Source organism: Nelusetta ayraudi, unplaced genomic scaffold, assembly GCF_046127955.1.
Source record: "Nelusetta ayraudi isolate G7.1 ecotype Tasmania unplaced genomic scaffold, CSIRO-AGI_Nayr_v1 ptg000131l, whole genome shotgun sequence".
Classification (NCBI taxonomy): domain Eukaryota; kingdom Metazoa; phylum Chordata; class Actinopteri; order Tetraodontiformes; family Monacanthidae; genus Nelusetta; species Nelusetta ayraudi.
This window is the reverse complement of record NW_027466181.1, coordinates 1,341,597-1,357,768: the sequence shown is the minus strand read 5'-3', so window position 1 is coordinate 1,357,768 and position 16,172 is coordinate 1,341,597. Positions and strand designations below refer to the sequence as shown.

Here is a 16,172-nt window from a genome sequence, read left to right as displayed (position 1 = left end):
CCACAGAGGACCCTGCTGGTCAAATACTATTTCATCACGATGGACACCCCACTGCTGGTGCGATTCAATTTTCAAAAACATTTATTTATATATTGTTAAATAGCAGCTTTTGTTCTCAGCTTCACCGTCAACCTGATGGCAAATAATCAGCATCGCCAATTTGCGGAGTTCTGTTTTTGTAAACAGAACCAGAAGGGGTGGAGGGGGGGAGCTTTTATTTGCATTGATTGAAAAACACATCTTTGCGCCTGTCAAAAGGAGGCGCAGGGCAAATAACATTTAAAAATAAATTGCGGGGCCAAGAGAGAAAAGCAAGACTTGAAAGCAGCTTCGGCTGGTAATTAGATTTGTGCTTACGCGAAATTGCATCCTTGCCACTGTGTTCACTCAGACACGTTGACTCCATACGGGAAAGTGCGCGCAGAGTTTCTCTCTCTCACACACGCACACACACACACACACACACACACACACACACAGTTCCAGTTTCCCTCTGACAATGAAGGATCAGCATGTTTATCTCTTTAAGGCAACACAAACACAAGCCTATTAACTGAGATTTTCCAGAGTCCAAGGGCAGCATTTTTTTTTCCATCTTCGCTTGTGTACCTAAGATGAATGATGGAGATAATAGAGACGAGAGTGACACGTAGGCGGACCGTGCAGGTATACAAGGTAAAAGAAAGGATGAATTCAACCTGTTTACACCGTCTAGTCCCAGCGGTGCCAAACAAAACAACAAAACAAAAAAAATCCTTGCAGGTTAAAGGATAAGAAACCAAAAGAGGGTTGTGAGACACCGGGCCCTGACTGACTGACTGACCCACCTGCTGGACACAATGTCTCGTCCCGGCGCTGCAGCCCAGCGAGGTGGCACTGCGCTGGGACAGGCTGAGCCACAGCTTCGCTGCAGCCGCCGGCTCTAATTCAATCGGGAAGCCTTCGGAAAAGTCACAAGGCGATCACGCTGAAGCTGTAAACACACTGACTGCACGGGTCACTGCTGTGTTTCACATAAAGGAGTTGGAATCTAGTAAAGAGGAGGGGATGGGGGGGCACAAGTTCATTTCCAATAATGACTTCAATACTAGAGCTGATATTTTTTGACCTTTGCTGCAATTAACATGCTGCTGGAGCAGCAGCGGCGGCGCTGATGAGGACGATGCCACAAGCTGCGCACTGCTGGTCCCGATAAGAGAGATAGCGAGACAACTGGGGAGAATGAGGGCGGGGGTCGGGGTGGGGGTAGTGGTGGTAGCGGCGGTTGGGGTGTATTAGCCCAGTAATGGTACTAAGGGGTGAAGGTTATTATCAGTAGGCAGGCAGCAGGAGTTTGGAGGGGAGGGAGGTGTGCATCCAATAGAAAGAGAGGAGGATCAGGAGTGAGAGCCTGAACTGCGTAGATTGGAGGGGGATGATGGGTGGGGTTTGAAGTTTGACTCATGCAGAAAGGGGTGCATGGGGTGAGGAACGTGCAAGCCTGTGATTAAGTGCTTTTCAGAAAAAAAATAACATGCAAAACAAAAAGATATGCTGGCTTTTTTTCTCTCCCTTTTTTCCACATTAAGCTCACATGAGCGATGAGCTTCATTAGATTAATGCAACTTTGCCTTGGTGGAAGAGCAGCGTTCCTCGTGGCCGCTGCTCACTGAGCTGCAGAAATAATTATTACAACCTGACAGCGTATCTCTCGTTCTCGTTCTTCTGCAACCTCTGACGGCCTCTGCTTCTTCCTTCCCAGGATGCGCCTCCGCTATAAGCGCTTGACATTTTTATTGGAGCTTGACGACTATTACTATCAATCAATCAATCAATCAATCAATCAGTATTTAAAGAGCACTTTTCATACACTAAAAACACAATACGAAGTACTTTAAATAAAATGCTAAAGAATATACTAGAAAGCCATCCTTCCCACACTCCCACACACAGCAGCAGATGGTTTGGTGACACGGCAGGCCAGTGACGAACCAGGTGAGGAAAACCCACCTCAGGGTGGCCATGCACACCGAGCGGTGTCACAGCCCATGGAGCGTCACCGCTGAGATAGACCCTACCCTGGTCTATCTCAGCGGTGACGCTCAGGCAGACCAGTCACACACAACTCCCAGTGCGGACCCCCACCCACCCCCATTAGGAAACAGTGGAGCTAAAAACTGAAAGATTAAAAGACAGCGAGAAAAGAGAAAAACAGGCAATAGATACAGTAAAAGATTCAGAATTTTAAAAGCTTGGTGTTTCAGCAATAATAAAATGCACAAGATATAATAAATATAAAAAACAAATACAAATCGTTCAAAGCATTATGGATTAAGAATATTAAGACAAAAATTGTCTTGTTTTAAAAGTCTTGAGTCTCTATTTAGAAACATCAACAGTCTATGCAGTCCTGATGTTCTCTGGATACATCTTTGGATATTACTGTATATGAGCGTATGACATCCAATCCAGGTGTGGGGATAAAAGTCAGGGGTTCCTGCAGGTCAAAAGGGAAGAAATATCTCATGCTATTCCAAAATCCTCTCTACTGTCACTTGATGAGATGCATCGTCCTTTGGTCATCAGGGAATTTCAATCCTTAGAGCCCCGAGGCAAAAAGATCCAAAGAAGAACTGTTGGGACCTACTGTTTGTAGTTCTTGTGAAGCAGGAACAGGGTGCAGGAAAAATATCGGTGTGGCTGGGGGGGCGGGATTCTGCGTGTCAAAACTTCATAAATGGCATCATTTTGTGAGGTTGTCGCGACCGCAAAGCCGCGCTCAGTTTTCCGGTTAGGTGATCGCGTTTATACTAAATTAAACACGACACCGCGCGCCGCGAAAGGCGACGGAGCACAAGGTTAGCTCAACAAATCGCTGCAAATGGACCATGGCAAAGAGGATCTGCGCTATCTCCTCACGCATGAGCTGAAAACCCCGGAAAACATCTCATCGCAGAGGAACCCGGTCAAAAGACCCAGTCAGGGAGGAAAATCTTGTTCGGGCTCGGGGCGCCTTTTTTTTTTTTCCTTCTCTCTCTTTCTCTCTCTCTCGACTTATTCACGCGTCGCCTGGTCAGTTTTCCGACACCTCGGCGTGGAATTTTCTTACATCACCAGCGGTGGCAGCAGACGCAAGCCAGATAAGGCCGGTGTGAGGCGGCTGGAGGGAGGATGATGAAGTGCAGCGCTTCCAGACACACTTCCTCCTATCTCGGCCCGCCACCGTGTCACCTATCAGCCTCAGCCGTGTGGTGCCGCCGCCGTGCGCCTGTCTCTGCTTCTCTGCCTGAGCTTTTGTTCTGCGGTGAAGAAAGCGAGCAGGGCCGCAGCATCAAAGTATGAATGACTTGAAAGCTGTGATCTGAATGCACGCACAGAGGGTCATGCAGGCCGCAGATATAAAGCGCACACGCACACACACACACACACACACACACACACACACACACTGGAGCGAGCCAGAGCGGCTGGCTTTGTAGACAGCATCTGTTTCGGGGGGCTCATGTCATCCTCCCGCTGCACCCCCGCCCCTCGGTGACAGGTGGAGGGGATTCTGAACTCTGGGTTCTGGGAGACGCACACAAACACACAAAGACACAGACACATGGCGGGTATCTCGCCGACACGCACAGAGGGTGATATCCACACACACACACACACACACACACACCTGCTGTGGAGCAGGGCGACGGTGCCCTGTGGTGCCAGGCAGGCTGCCTGGATCCAGCACCTGCTCTCAGGCCAAACACAGGATGAGGGACGGAGGAGCTGACAGCAACACACACACACACACACACACACACACACACACACACACACACACACACACACACACACTGGGGTGGATGTATATAAAACCCAGATGTCAGCGGGGTCATTGCGTTTAATTTCCATACACAAAACAAAGGCCCGTCGCTCAGCCTATGGGACAGAGAGGTGTGTAAACAAGGCTCCTGGTGGTGGAAGCTTCTACTCAGCAACACGCACTGGAAGCCAGGAGGGCGGCTCAGAGCGCCGCTGAAACAACACCGACCTCTTGGCCTCCAGCTAATTTCTATAAACACAGCCTCCTTCAGACGGGAGGCTGGCTGGGGGTGGGAGGGGTCGACCTTCGCCTCGCGCCGTATGCGCTGCCCGTATCAGATATGCAGCGCAGCGCCTCGGCTGGTCTGACAACACTCGTGACCCGGCGACCCTCGAGGGGCAGCTGGACCCTTGAAGCTCAACCCTCACACATCCGTCTTGTTCCAAGCTCCGATCCGGAGCACGTTTAAGATGGGGCTCGGTTTAAAAATGAGCTGCCAGTTCGTTGGGACAAAAGCAGAAGCGATTCTCGGCCCTTGTTAGCCACAGAAGACGTTGTGTGTGTGTGTGGCTGGCTGTGGATGACGCGAGAGATAAAAATAGACAGTGGACCGTATTTTTTTTTTTTATAATAAATGGATAATTAAGAACAGCACTGGGAGCCAGAAGGCAGAAACTAAAGTGAATAATGACAAGGATTGCATCAAAATACTGCTGCCTGTTCTCTGTCAGTTTTCCCATAACTCACTTAACTCATTATTCCAAACACTGAAAGAAGCAGGGAAACTTTTGGAAGTACATCTCATCTTTTGGGGGGGACACGCCGCAGGGCACGGCGCTGTGGGCTGACGCGCGTGCGTGTTTCTACGTGTAGGAGCCTCGCCGATAGCGCTTCTATTTTGGAGACTTATGCAGCAGAGACATTTCTTAGCTATCTTCTATTTCCAGCCCTGAGGAGGTGAGAGGCAGGGCCGCATTCACTTTAGTTTCCACACAGATCGAACTGCGCCGCTGCCAAAGAATTGGGAGTGAGAGTAGGTGCAACCACCACCACGTATAGAAATTCACTACATACGTCAAAGAAATACTTCTCTGTATATAAATGTGTACACATACAGGTACTACCCGAAAAATTTGAATATCAAGTCAAAGTTGTTTTATTTTGGCAATTTGACATAAAAGACGAAACCAACAAATGTTATTGATCTCAAGCAGTTCCTCGTTGAAACTTTGCTGATTAAGTTTTTAAGCTTATTAAAACCACAAACTCAGAAAATTAATATAAAATTTGCGGGGTTTTTTTAAGCTGCAAGACCTGATCAGCAAAATCCAAAGAAATAAAAACTTGAAATATATTGATTTGCATATTATTCCTTTATATAATATGTCAAATTCACCTTTTAAGTTGAATTGCAGAAATACAACATTTTCAGGATGTTATAATTTTCTGGGTAGTACCTGTATATATATATATATATGTATATACACACACACACACACACACACACACACACACACAACACTCTTTCACAAGCAGTAATCGTCCTGCTGCTGTGATTGCTACAGTTGAGGCTTGCTCATAATTACACACACAAATTGGCAGAGCAAAATTGCCTTGAAAAACAGCAGCAGAACCCAGCGAGCACAGATAGGTGAGCCAGAACACGCAGAGCAGCCTCGACAATAGTGGCAAAAAAAAGCAGCACCCCCTTGGCTGGCAGATTCCAGCCATATCTCTCTGCCTCTCAAGGACATGCTTATCCCTCTTCCCTTCCCAAATTACAGGCTAGGAGAAACTGGAGGCGGGCGGGGAAGATGGGTTCAGGTGTTCAGCAACAGCTGGTTGTCAAAATGAGAAACAAAGGCGGTGAGGAGGGTGTGTGTTGGCGGACGGCTGGGGCGGGGGCGGGTGCGAGGTGGCGTTTTACACAGGAACGAGATTAGCGACGCTTGAAAGATGCCGGGAATAATTGATGAAGGCTTTGGGATCAGGCGTTGTGAGGGATGAGACGGCAATGTGGCCAGCTGGACGGGGCGTTTTGTGTTCGCGGCGCACAGTGACAGATTGATAAATAAAGCAGGATCTCCGTCCATGGCTCTGTGACACGCACCATTATGTAAACACGGCCTTCTTGTTCTCGCTCTCTCTCTCCCAGACACACACACACACACACACACACACACACACACACACACACACACACACACACACACACACACACACACACACACACACAGCAATGAATGTGCTCTGGACAAGCATAGACTTGTTTGTTCAATAAGGCATAAAAACATGTTTTGCAGTCACCCAGTCACAGTTTTTTCTTCCCACCACAGAAAAGTACACTATGCACAACCGGAAACAAAAGTTCAGATGAATTAAATGTTTGACAGTTTGGTTAAGTGAAAATTGACAGTTGCATAGTTTGAAGCCAATTTAAAAAAATTTACATGCTACAAAAATATATATGTTTAAAAAACGTTTTGGTCCTTTCTCAATAAAGACATCACTCGGCAACAGTTGAGCTTTGCTGCTGTTGGGTGTATGAAACGGACAACTACATGCACAGCTCTGATAGGAATTCTATAGGCTTTGGCACCCTCTGCAGGAACTGAGCAGCACAGCCAAAAAAAACAACAAAAAAAAAAACTAACGTCAATTGATCGTCTCCATCGATGGATTGAGGAGCCGCTGCTCACAAAGCCCACGTAAGGTAACAGAGGCATCTGCCAAACAAATCTTGGAAATAACTATTTACCTCAATTCATCTGGAAAACTAATTTGTTCTAAAAATGTTTTTTTTGGTCATATGAAGACAAAAAAAAATACTGCCTGATGTAGCCACTGACCTCATCATAGGATTCATTTTTCTCCCGTTTACAAGCACACCAGACACATTGCACTGCCCAGCTGAGAGCGCACAAAGTGTGTGTGTTAAGTATTTGTGCAGTGATTTATTATCATTAAGCTGGCGTAAGACTTTAGGTCTCTAGGTGGCACTATGGCCGTGTGTGCAGTTGCTGATTAATGACATCACCGCTTACCAACAAAGCTAATTATGGAAAAGCTGTTGTTCACAAACAGCAACTCAATTTTCCAGATGAGTCATGGCCCAAGGCATTAGTGCGAACATCTTAACATTCACAGTGCGTAACAGCAAACAACCAAATGGAAGGAGAGGGAAAACAGCCTTCTAAGCTTGCTTTGGTTGGAGGACATCAAAATGTCTTAACTGCCAATGTTCCTCCAACCGAGGGCAGATATTTTACCCAGCAGAAATCTTTCATTTTCTTTTTTTTTTTTATAACAGATTCAAGTCCTTCAAAAAATATAAATGGTAAAAAAAAAAAACCAAACATTCACTGAACTCCATATTTTCTTTGCTGAATTTCTAAACCACCACCGGCGCAATAGACCCATGGAGATTTGAACCGCAACGGTCACGCAAGAGAAAGCATAGTGCACACTGAACAGGGATTTGGAGCAGCACAGGCTTCATTGTTGAAAACAGAGAAAAACACAATGTTTGACTTTCTCCAAAAAAGATTTATTGAGCAGTTTTCTTGTTTGCAGCTGCAACCTGTTGGGAAAAAAACAAATGTGTTTTAGAGTTTAGCAGCAGACAAATAATCAGCACAATGTCCTAATGATTACTTTTATCCTGAGAAAAACAGTGAGCACGTACTCATCTTGATCCAACCTAAATTTCCTATCCATGAACATCAACTGTTTTGCTTTTGTCACAACACTGGGGCGCAATGCAAAAATCCTTCTTGAACAGTAAAAGGGGTAATGTATGCGAGCATGATGGATTGTAATTCAATTTCACGAGAACTTGAGCGGTTTCAAGGAGAAACTGTCCTATTTGCTGCCAAGTGCATCAAGAGTGCTGACAATTTTTGGCTGGAATCTCAGCAGCTCTTCAACGACCGTCAGAACGCCACGCAAATGTGCTTCCCATCAGTTTAGTGTGGCAGGTAGACAGTGCCGAGCACAGGTCTGCTCATTAGCACAGGTAAACAAGAGGAAAACTGGTGCCATATGGCAAACTTGCCGAGCATGAAATTCCTTCCTCGTGTTTTAGCCCCTTTACCCTTGAATTATTACAGCGGCGCCTCGCCGGGTGTTTGACAGAACCCCTATTGCGATTTGCTTTCGGTAAATTCGCAAACAACCTCAGTGACGTTGAAAAATGTGTGAATTGATGGAGTGTTTAGGTTTAGGTGCTGCATCACAGCAAGGTGATGTTTTTTTTTTTTTTTATTGATCTCAAAAATGTTCGCAGGCCAATGCAAAGCGTCTTGACTATTTATTTTGACTAAATATTCAATATTTTGTCAGAATATTTACTTGGTCAAGATGAAGTTGAATTCAAATTCACTTAACATTCAACACTCAACATAAACACAAGGAGGTGGCTTGAGAGAGTTATACACTCCATGCACGAGACATAATAGGAGCCTCTTTCACACTGCAAAGCTAAGACTATGGGGAAATTCTAACACTGCTTGTTTCAGCTACAAGCTACAAGCTTTCCCTAGCAAGTCAAAAGCCTCCGTCAGACTCATACTGTGGGACAAAAGCAGCTAACTAGAAGCAAAGGCCAGAGCCCAGAGGAAAAGGGGTTTTCATAAGCGCGTCTATTCAGAAAATTATCTTATTTAACCATCCTATTAATTCAGTCTTATGGGAATCCCCAACAGATGGAGCTTGAGGTTTCAAATATATCATTTAACTCGAGTGCAGCTCTGATTGGTTTATGATTTGACACAAATCAAGTTAAACAGAGACAGTAGGGCAAATAGACAACAGGGCAACTCAAGTAGTTTATATTCTGGAAAAAACTTCTTAAGATTTTGTGTTCCTGGCAAAAACAAAAAAAACAAACTCATACTACCCTTTAATAAACATGTTCATAGAAAGATGCGAATATTCCAGAGACTTGTATTCACAATCAAGACAAAGATCAAACGTATTATTCTTACCTGACCAGCAATTCTATCCAGGTCTCTGGTGCCCTGGGAAGTGAGTTTGCGACCACTGAGGTACACAGGGGAGTGGGGGGAGAAGATGGTTAAAAATCAGCACACAGCAAAATGAATCATTTATTTTCTTAAAACTTGGAGCATGTTTCTATGTTTCATCTATCCAAACCCCCGATTCCCTGGTTTTGACGTTTTCAGTCGTCAACAAAAAGATCTGCTACGCCTCGGTGCCCACAGTATCCACAAAATATTGTTCACTTTTAAGTGGGATCCCACATCTCCAGAAGCACCCACATGGCAGCCAATCGAAACTTCATTTTGGAGCATGTTAGAGAAGTTATCAGACTCCACTGCAGCTTGTGGCTTTTAATCGCTTAAGGACAAACCAGAAACAAAAGATGCCTAAATTGCTACTCGACTCAAAACAGGCAATGATTTAGAAAAACTAAAGAATGGAACATTGCCAATGACAGTTTTGACTCGATCCCTACCACCAATACTGGGTCAAAATAAGGACAACTTTGGCTCGTAATGGTACATTACATCAAAGATGTCAGATAAATTGCAGTCTTTTACTCTTCATTTTGAGGTGCAAGAAAAAAACAAGATAACAGGTACGTACATTTAATGCTTTGAGTCAAAGGGAGTCGGGGGATGAATTCTCTACTAAACCTTACTTAAGTTCCAGCACTACCTTTGCTTCTTAGAATATTTATAACTGTCACATGCACTGGTGCAGTTGACTAGTCATAATAAGCTATTTGAAAAATATGGCAAATCAGTAAGACACTACTACTGACTGCATTAGGTGTTTTTCCTCTATACAGTAAGCTGGATGCATGAATGAAAACTATTCATGGATAAAATTACATTCAGTATATAGAAAAAAATGTTTTCTTAAAACATAGCATGGCAGCTCATTATATGTGCATGCTTTTTTACAAAAAGACACTCACCCATTGGGATCCTTCTCAATCATCTTGAGAAGCTCAAGGGACTGAAGAACCTTGCGGGCCACATTCTTGGAGCCTACACTGTAGTGGGCAGGGCACACACCGTTCCTTTTACGACCACCATAGATCTTGGTCATTGAGCCAACACCAGCACCACCACGGAGGTACAGGTGACGGACGGTGGATGCTGAAATAGACGAGTGTGGCACATTTAGTTGTGTTTCTTGGGTTAAATGCATCCCTTCAAGGGAATGCTGGACAAAGTCAATGCATCCAACACAACACTGCAAACAGCAGCAACCATCAATACCACTTATTTAAGCATCTGGATGCATAAATCTTGTTTTGTAAAATGACGGACAGTCTGCATGCAGCCATCACTCGCATGCTTTTCAACATGAGCTTACCAGCTCTAATGTAGAACCAGTTCTCATCACTGGGGGCCAGCTCCTTGTGCTTGCCGAGCTTGACGAGGTCCACCCAGTCAGGTACCTTTAGCTTTCCTGACCTGCAAGCAAAACAAGTTAACACTAAGAAACCTCTCAATCATATACACAGTAAATCTTGAAATAGCGTCACTAGAATAATGGGACGAGTTGAGAAAATTAACACAGGGACCACCACCATTCACCTCCAGGGGGTAACAGTAAATCATATCAACAAAAAACAGGAGCTTAAGGGTGATTTATTAGAACTATAGACAACGAGCACGAGAACAACTACGCCTGACTTACTTCTTCAGGAAGGCTGCCAGGGCACGGACAAACTCCTGCTGGTTGACGTCTTTTACGGTGACACCCGGCATCTGCATGTTGCACAGAAGAAACGTTATGGATTAAACAGCTGGCAGACCAATAAAAACTATAGTCTGAGAGTAATATGCAACATATGTATTTTGAGGCGGGTCTGTAATCCATGTTTGAAGACAATTTTGAGGCGGCACACTGGATGTAATCCACATTTCAAGATGATGAGACCGCATGTGCGGTTCGCACCATTTGACAACTTGCACCCGAAGTTAAGACAGGGGAGAATGCGAAACGTCGAACGTGACAGTAAACAGTGAACACGTTCATAAACGTGGAAAGATCTTAGTTGGAAATACACGCCTGTAACCGGCATAGCGATAGTAGCATGCTCATGCTAACGTTAGCATCCCGTTTCCACGAACGGAGGACAACTCTAAGTACAAATGAGACAAGGAAACATAATCTTGCTCGAATTTTTCTGCTCTACGGATATGTTTTTAATCTCTATATGGAAAGTAGACAAATCTGAATGAGCCACACGGCCTAGCGACGAGCTAGCAGGCCTCAACGAGGGAGCATGGGGGCGGCCATAGTGGAACTACACGCAGTGATGAGCGCTCCATTCAAGTAAAGTACTTATATGTTGAAAGAACGGCATACAGCTGCCGACATAGCACCACCCGAGAATAAGCCAGCACTTATATCACGACTGGCAACGTTTCGGAAAATAAACTCCGCTAAAAATCGGCGTTATTTTGAAAGCAAACAGCCACGGACGGAAAGCTACGCTTTACCTTGCTTGTGGACAGCAACGGGAAGAGGGTGATACGGGGTTTCCCACTCGTGTTAAAACGGGCAAATCTCGTCACATCGCGCGAGACCAGAGCGATTTCCTTCCGATGCCTCGCGTCTCAACAGGATGATGTCGAGCCCAATAATGACGAGAACCCAGAACTGTATTGGTTTAATAGTTTAATAAGCCTTTGAAAAATACACACGAAAGAAAGTGTTGTTTTTTTGTATTTGCCAGTTGTTGTTGTTTTGTAACAATGTTAATGTATTTTAAAAGTGATGTAGTATGGGGAGATGCAACATATTCGGTATTAGTAAATACTTTACACACGCGTGCGCACACAGACACAGACACACATAATATTAAATAATTCATAATGAATAAAATCTTATAGATAACATTCATTAACAGTTGATATAATATAGGATAAGATCAGCATGGTAACTAAAACATCTATGCTAACAACAATCTGAGTATTCAAGATCAGGAATAGCATGGAAAATACCTTTAGACAAGCCTGTTCAAGGTCTCTGATATTTCTGTCCATTTTTGTCCCTCCAACACAATCACATCATCAAAAATCATGCTGCTTTTTTGTTCTGTTTTGTTTTGTTTGTTTAAGTTAAGCTATTCATTTGTCTTTCTGATGTGGAGAGGAAAAATGTAAAATCAAGAAAAGCAAAGTGAAATGTATTATTTTATTTCATTTACTTTTAGAATGAATGCATTGTGTTTGAATGAGTGCTGGAGAACATTTGAGTTTTTCTTTTCTTTTTGTTATATATGAAAATACAGTATGGGCATATATGTGCTCGACATTTACATGTTTCCCTGGCCGGTGGAGATGACACTGCCCTTTGCACATCCCAAATGGAAAGGGCAACCGTGCTCCAACATTGACACAATTGATATGTTTGCAGAGAAAAGACAGCGAGATGGATAGAAGTCAGGTGGATATGCTGCCGAGGTTTATAAATCACTGTCACACTCGATCAACAATAACCTGAGAGGGGGCGTGCTGGGACAGAGATCCTGGTCAAAACTATAAAAGCAAACAGGGAAATCGGTTCTAGTTGTTCTTTGTGTAAATCTGGTCCGTCTCTGTCATCGCCAGGCTCCATAACAGGTAATCTTTATTCTTACTTTTAAATTGACTAGTTTCTTTTCATTTCACTAACAGGCCACCTGTTACCTAAAATTAAAATAGAGCCTGATTTTGCCCCCATTGTTTAAATGTGGCATCAAGGAGCTTCCCTCAATCAAACCATTAATCAGGATGGGCCACTCTGAATTAAGAGCTCAGCCAAGGTGAATTAAACTCACTAATCTAGTCTTTAGTTCAATTCACCACTCATGTGGTGAGACATTTGATTCCCATATAAAATGATTATGAAGCAAAGAGGATTTTCAAGTCTGCCATGGTTAAAGCGTCGGCTACCACAGAGGACAGAGTGCCCTGAAAAGGTCAAACTAATTATGCAGAGCGGAGAGGTGACCGATTGCTGTGCCAAATCAGTCATTTCAGTGTTTATCCACTTTGTTTTATGAGTGACTATTGTCAGAAAATGCACTAAAATTAGCTGCCAATGATTTGCAAATGCCTTTGTTGGACATTTGTTTGGAAGTGTGTGTGCTTTGGTAATTGCTCGGCACTTGTGTTTTTACACACAAAGAAACGCCCAGGCGTTTACGGAGCATGAATGTACAAACAGTGCACGCTGGGCTACGCTGTGGCAAGAGGCAAAACAATGGCAAGAAAATAGAAGCAAAAAGAAAAGGAAATGTTAGCCCTTTGTTGCCACCCAGGTCTTGTTGCTCATCGCTCCATGTTTGCATGGTGCTCACATCCTCAGAGGCGAAGGTCTGTCAAGTTTGTTCTGGCTTGACCTTTTCACTCTGCCGGCACATTTACAGCTCCCCAATACATATCAAAACATCTACTTTCCCCATTGCCTGTACTCTCTTGCATCATTTTTTTTCCACCCCGCCACATCCAAACTTTTTCCCTGCTTGTTTCTTCTGGGGGAGTTTTAATTATTGCCTTAGCTTGACACTTTTTGCTGAACTTCAACAGTCCTAATGTTTAAATATCCCTTATGCAATGCAGTTTTAATGCTGCAGGGGCAATCTCCGCTGACCGCATGTGGGAACACAAGGCAGCACTTGCTACTTGAGTAGGAGGAAATTAGTCCACATATGCCTTAGCATTATTTCATTTTCTCTTTAATTACTATCATTGGCAATGACCTGCAACACTGACCTTTAAACCTCGCTGAAATTTGCATTCACTTTCTTTTCTATTGTTTTTCTCTTTGAATGCCTCACAGGCATGGACTATTTGTGGCTGTACTCCCTGTGCCATTGCATAGTATCTGTATGTATAATTGCTGCCAGTGTGCGATTGTGCATAGTGATAAGCAGCAAGGACAGATTTGTAGACATCCAGGGTAGAATCAAAGGTGACTGGACTCAAGTGGGAAGCGTCTCTCGCTGTCTTCGTCTGTGCCTGGGTTGGGTTGGAGCTGTTGGGGGCGCAGCAGGCGTCCCGGTGACCATCGTCCTCAACATGCCATCCGCCCAGTGTTTGTACACCTGCATCACCTTGGTGTGCTTCCCGATGATGGCCAGGCACTTCACCATGCTCCTGCTGATGATGCTTACAGTGGACGCCCATTTGCAGCTTCGGTTAGGACTCAGGTGAGTGCACAGTCGGCACATGTGAATGCAAACACGGCAGATCAAAACCTAAGACAGGGTGGTCCAGAACTGATCTGACAGTCTCCACGAACAACAATTGTGAAATTGTTTCAGCTCTTCACGTAAAGGAAAAGCTCTCATTTTTGGAGGCATACCCTGAACCTTATCTGTGGTGCAAGGTCTTCATCCCTGACTGGCACTTGATGCAAATTCATTTTCCAGTTAATCGAACATTTGTATCGTTGCATTTTGCATTTTTAAGCCACATTTTTTCATGCCTCTGGTGTTTAAAGGTCTTTCATTTCTCTCTTCAGGGAATTTAAGAACAGTTGTGACAATGATACCACATACCACCAATACAATGTTTGGTCAATGCAGATATTCTTCAGTGGTAACCCGACAACGAGCTCTGTGCCTGATCCTGCTGTGCTGGATGGGTTCTGTCCTGTCTGCTTTTGGCCAGTTCATCGGCTCGGACCTCTTCCCTTCCTGGAACAGATTTGGAGATGGGGCCACAACTGGCCTGGAGTGGGACGGCAACTGGACCAGCTCTGTTCCCCCTATTTCAACTTCGCCCGCCCCTAATTACCACGATGACCGTGAGGTTATTGCAGAGTATCTCCCTTATGGAGGCTTCCTGTCAAAGTTTTTTGTTGAAGACCGGTACAACTTCACCTATGCTCAGATTCACGGCACCCACTGGTTCATCTGTGCCCCCAACACCATTCTCAGCCCACAGTTCCTCGTCTATGCCCACGGGACGATAGTGTTTGTGCTACCATTTCTTTGTTTGCTGGCTGTTTATCTTGATCTGCTTCGCCTCAAGCCCAAAAAGACTCCTTTTGGTACCCCCGCCCCCCAAAAACACGACTCCTATCCGGTCCGTCACCTGGTTCTGTCCCTCTCGCTGTTAGTCCTACTCTGTTTACCAATCCAGATCATCGATGCACTCCGTCTTTTCAGCCCCACCATGAATATCCCTTCTTTGGGTCACACAATTACATCAGTCCTATTCCAACTTTATGGTCTGGTTCCCCAAATCCTCTTCACTCCAACAAGCAAAGAGGCGAGGGGAGACCAGCGATCTTTGACACATGCTGCTCTCCCCCACCTTCCACCTGCCGTCCCCCTACCAATTGGAATATCTGTCCATAAAGTCCTGTGTGAGGCAGTGCAGGTCACCCAGTGGTCTTCAGCCAAGCATTCCCTCAAAGCCAAAGTGTGCCCAGAAGCCTGAGTCAATGACAAAATGGAAGATTTGTTGGTTGTTGTTGTTTTGTTGTGTTATTGTGCAGGCATTAGGCATCAGTTTCAAGCGGCTAAATCATTCTTTTGGAAATTTGCTCTTATGATTTGCACGCACGAGGATAGCAAAAAGATGTATAATATTTGATACAGTGGGCTTTCAGTGTTATGGACAATAAATATGCAATTTGCCTGTTTGTTATTGGCTTTTAACTAATCAGTGCCCTCATACACAGACATTATGAATTACCTACAAATGAAAAGGCCAGTTAATTATCAGCTCTCAGCAGCAAATGTCAGTAAGAAAATTAAATCTCTTGTTGGAGATGACTATCCCGATTGCAGACGTCTGTTTTCCTGTGGCTGCTCGTACACTGGGCCTTATTTTATGCCTGTTCGAAGTCTCTGTTAAGCCAGTAGCCAGTAATTTAGTTATTTGATTGGCAGCATTTAATTAAACACTTGAATAACGTGGAAGTTGGAAGCTGCATTGCACAGAAAACATCATTAACCTGGTTGTGACACAGGCTTCATGGCCGTTTTGATTAAACTTGTAAATATAATGCTCTCTGGCAATAAAAAAAAAGGCGTACTCACGCTAATTGGACTGTTCATCTTGAACTGATGCCGTGTAAGAAATCACTTATAGAGAAATCCATCTCTATCTACTTGAAACATGAATGACTTTTAGTGCAGCTCTCTTCCCTCAGGCTTTCAATTAGATGTTGGCTCTTGACTGGTGCTCGCTGTACTCTTTGTCCAGCACCGCAGTTTTTGTATTGTTTTGCATGTTTTATTTCTCCCTAGCACGTTTTCCCGTGGCTTCCATTTTATTTTCACTGTCTGCACTCAAAACCACAGTTCTAGTACAGCGCTGCAAAAAAACAAAAAGTCTGTCTCGGAACACATTATTGATAGAAATATCTGGGAGAGGAAAAAGAAAGAAAGAAAGAAAGTAAGAGAGAA

At 44.3% G+C, this 16,172-nt stretch overlaps 2 protein-coding genes across 2 annotated transcripts; one reads left to right on the top strand and one right to left on the bottom strand.

Annotated features, from left to right (window-relative positions):
• Positions 1 to 7,309: 7,309 nt before the first annotated feature.
• Positions 7,310 to 11,346, bottom strand: rps19 (ribosomal protein S19). Its single transcript, XM_076050976.1, has 6 exons — positions 11,266 to 11,346; positions 10,457 to 10,527; positions 10,130 to 10,230; positions 9,726 to 9,909; positions 8,770 to 8,824; positions 7,310 to 7,364 (listed from the first exon to the last, which is right to left on the bottom strand). Exons 2-6 carry the CDS (start codon positions 10,525 to 10,527, stop codon positions 7,332 to 7,334), a joined length of 444 nt encoding a protein of 147 aa, XP_075907091.1. The 5' UTR covers positions 11,266 to 11,346; the 3' UTR covers positions 7,310 to 7,331.
• Positions 11,347 to 11,869: 523 nt separating this feature from the next.
• LOC142904714 (adenosine receptor A1) lies at positions 11,870 to 15,602 on the top strand. The gene is made up of 2 exons (XM_076050984.1): positions 11,870 to 13,961; positions 14,340 to 15,602. Exons 1-2 carry the CDS (start codon positions 13,594 to 13,596, stop codon positions 15,196 to 15,198), a joined length of 1,227 nt encoding a protein of 408 aa, XP_075907099.1. The 5' UTR covers positions 11,870 to 13,593; the 3' UTR covers positions 15,199 to 15,602.
• Positions 15,603 to 16,172: the final 570 nt, after the last annotated feature.

Coding starts and splice junctions, on each gene's coding strand:
- rps19 (XM_076050976.1), bottom strand. CDS start 10,527: ATGCCGGGTGTCACCGTAAAAGACGTCAACCAGCAGGAGTTTGTCCGT. Junction 10,231..10,456: donor CTGGCAGCCTTCCTGAAGAA/GTAAGTCAGGCG, acceptor TTTTGCTTGCAG/GTCAGGAAAGCTAAAGGTAC. Junction 9,910..10,129: donor CTGGTTCTACATTAGAGCTG/GTAAGCTCATGT, acceptor CGTCTATTTCAG/CATCCACCGTCCGTCACCTG.
- LOC142904714 (XM_076050984.1), top strand. CDS start 13,594: ATGGACTATTTGTGGCTGTACTCCCTGTGCCATTGCATAGTATCTGTA. Junction 13,962..14,339: donor CAGCTTCGGTTAGGACTCAG/GTGAGTGCACAG, acceptor TGGTCAATGCAG/ATATTCTTCAGTGGTAACCC.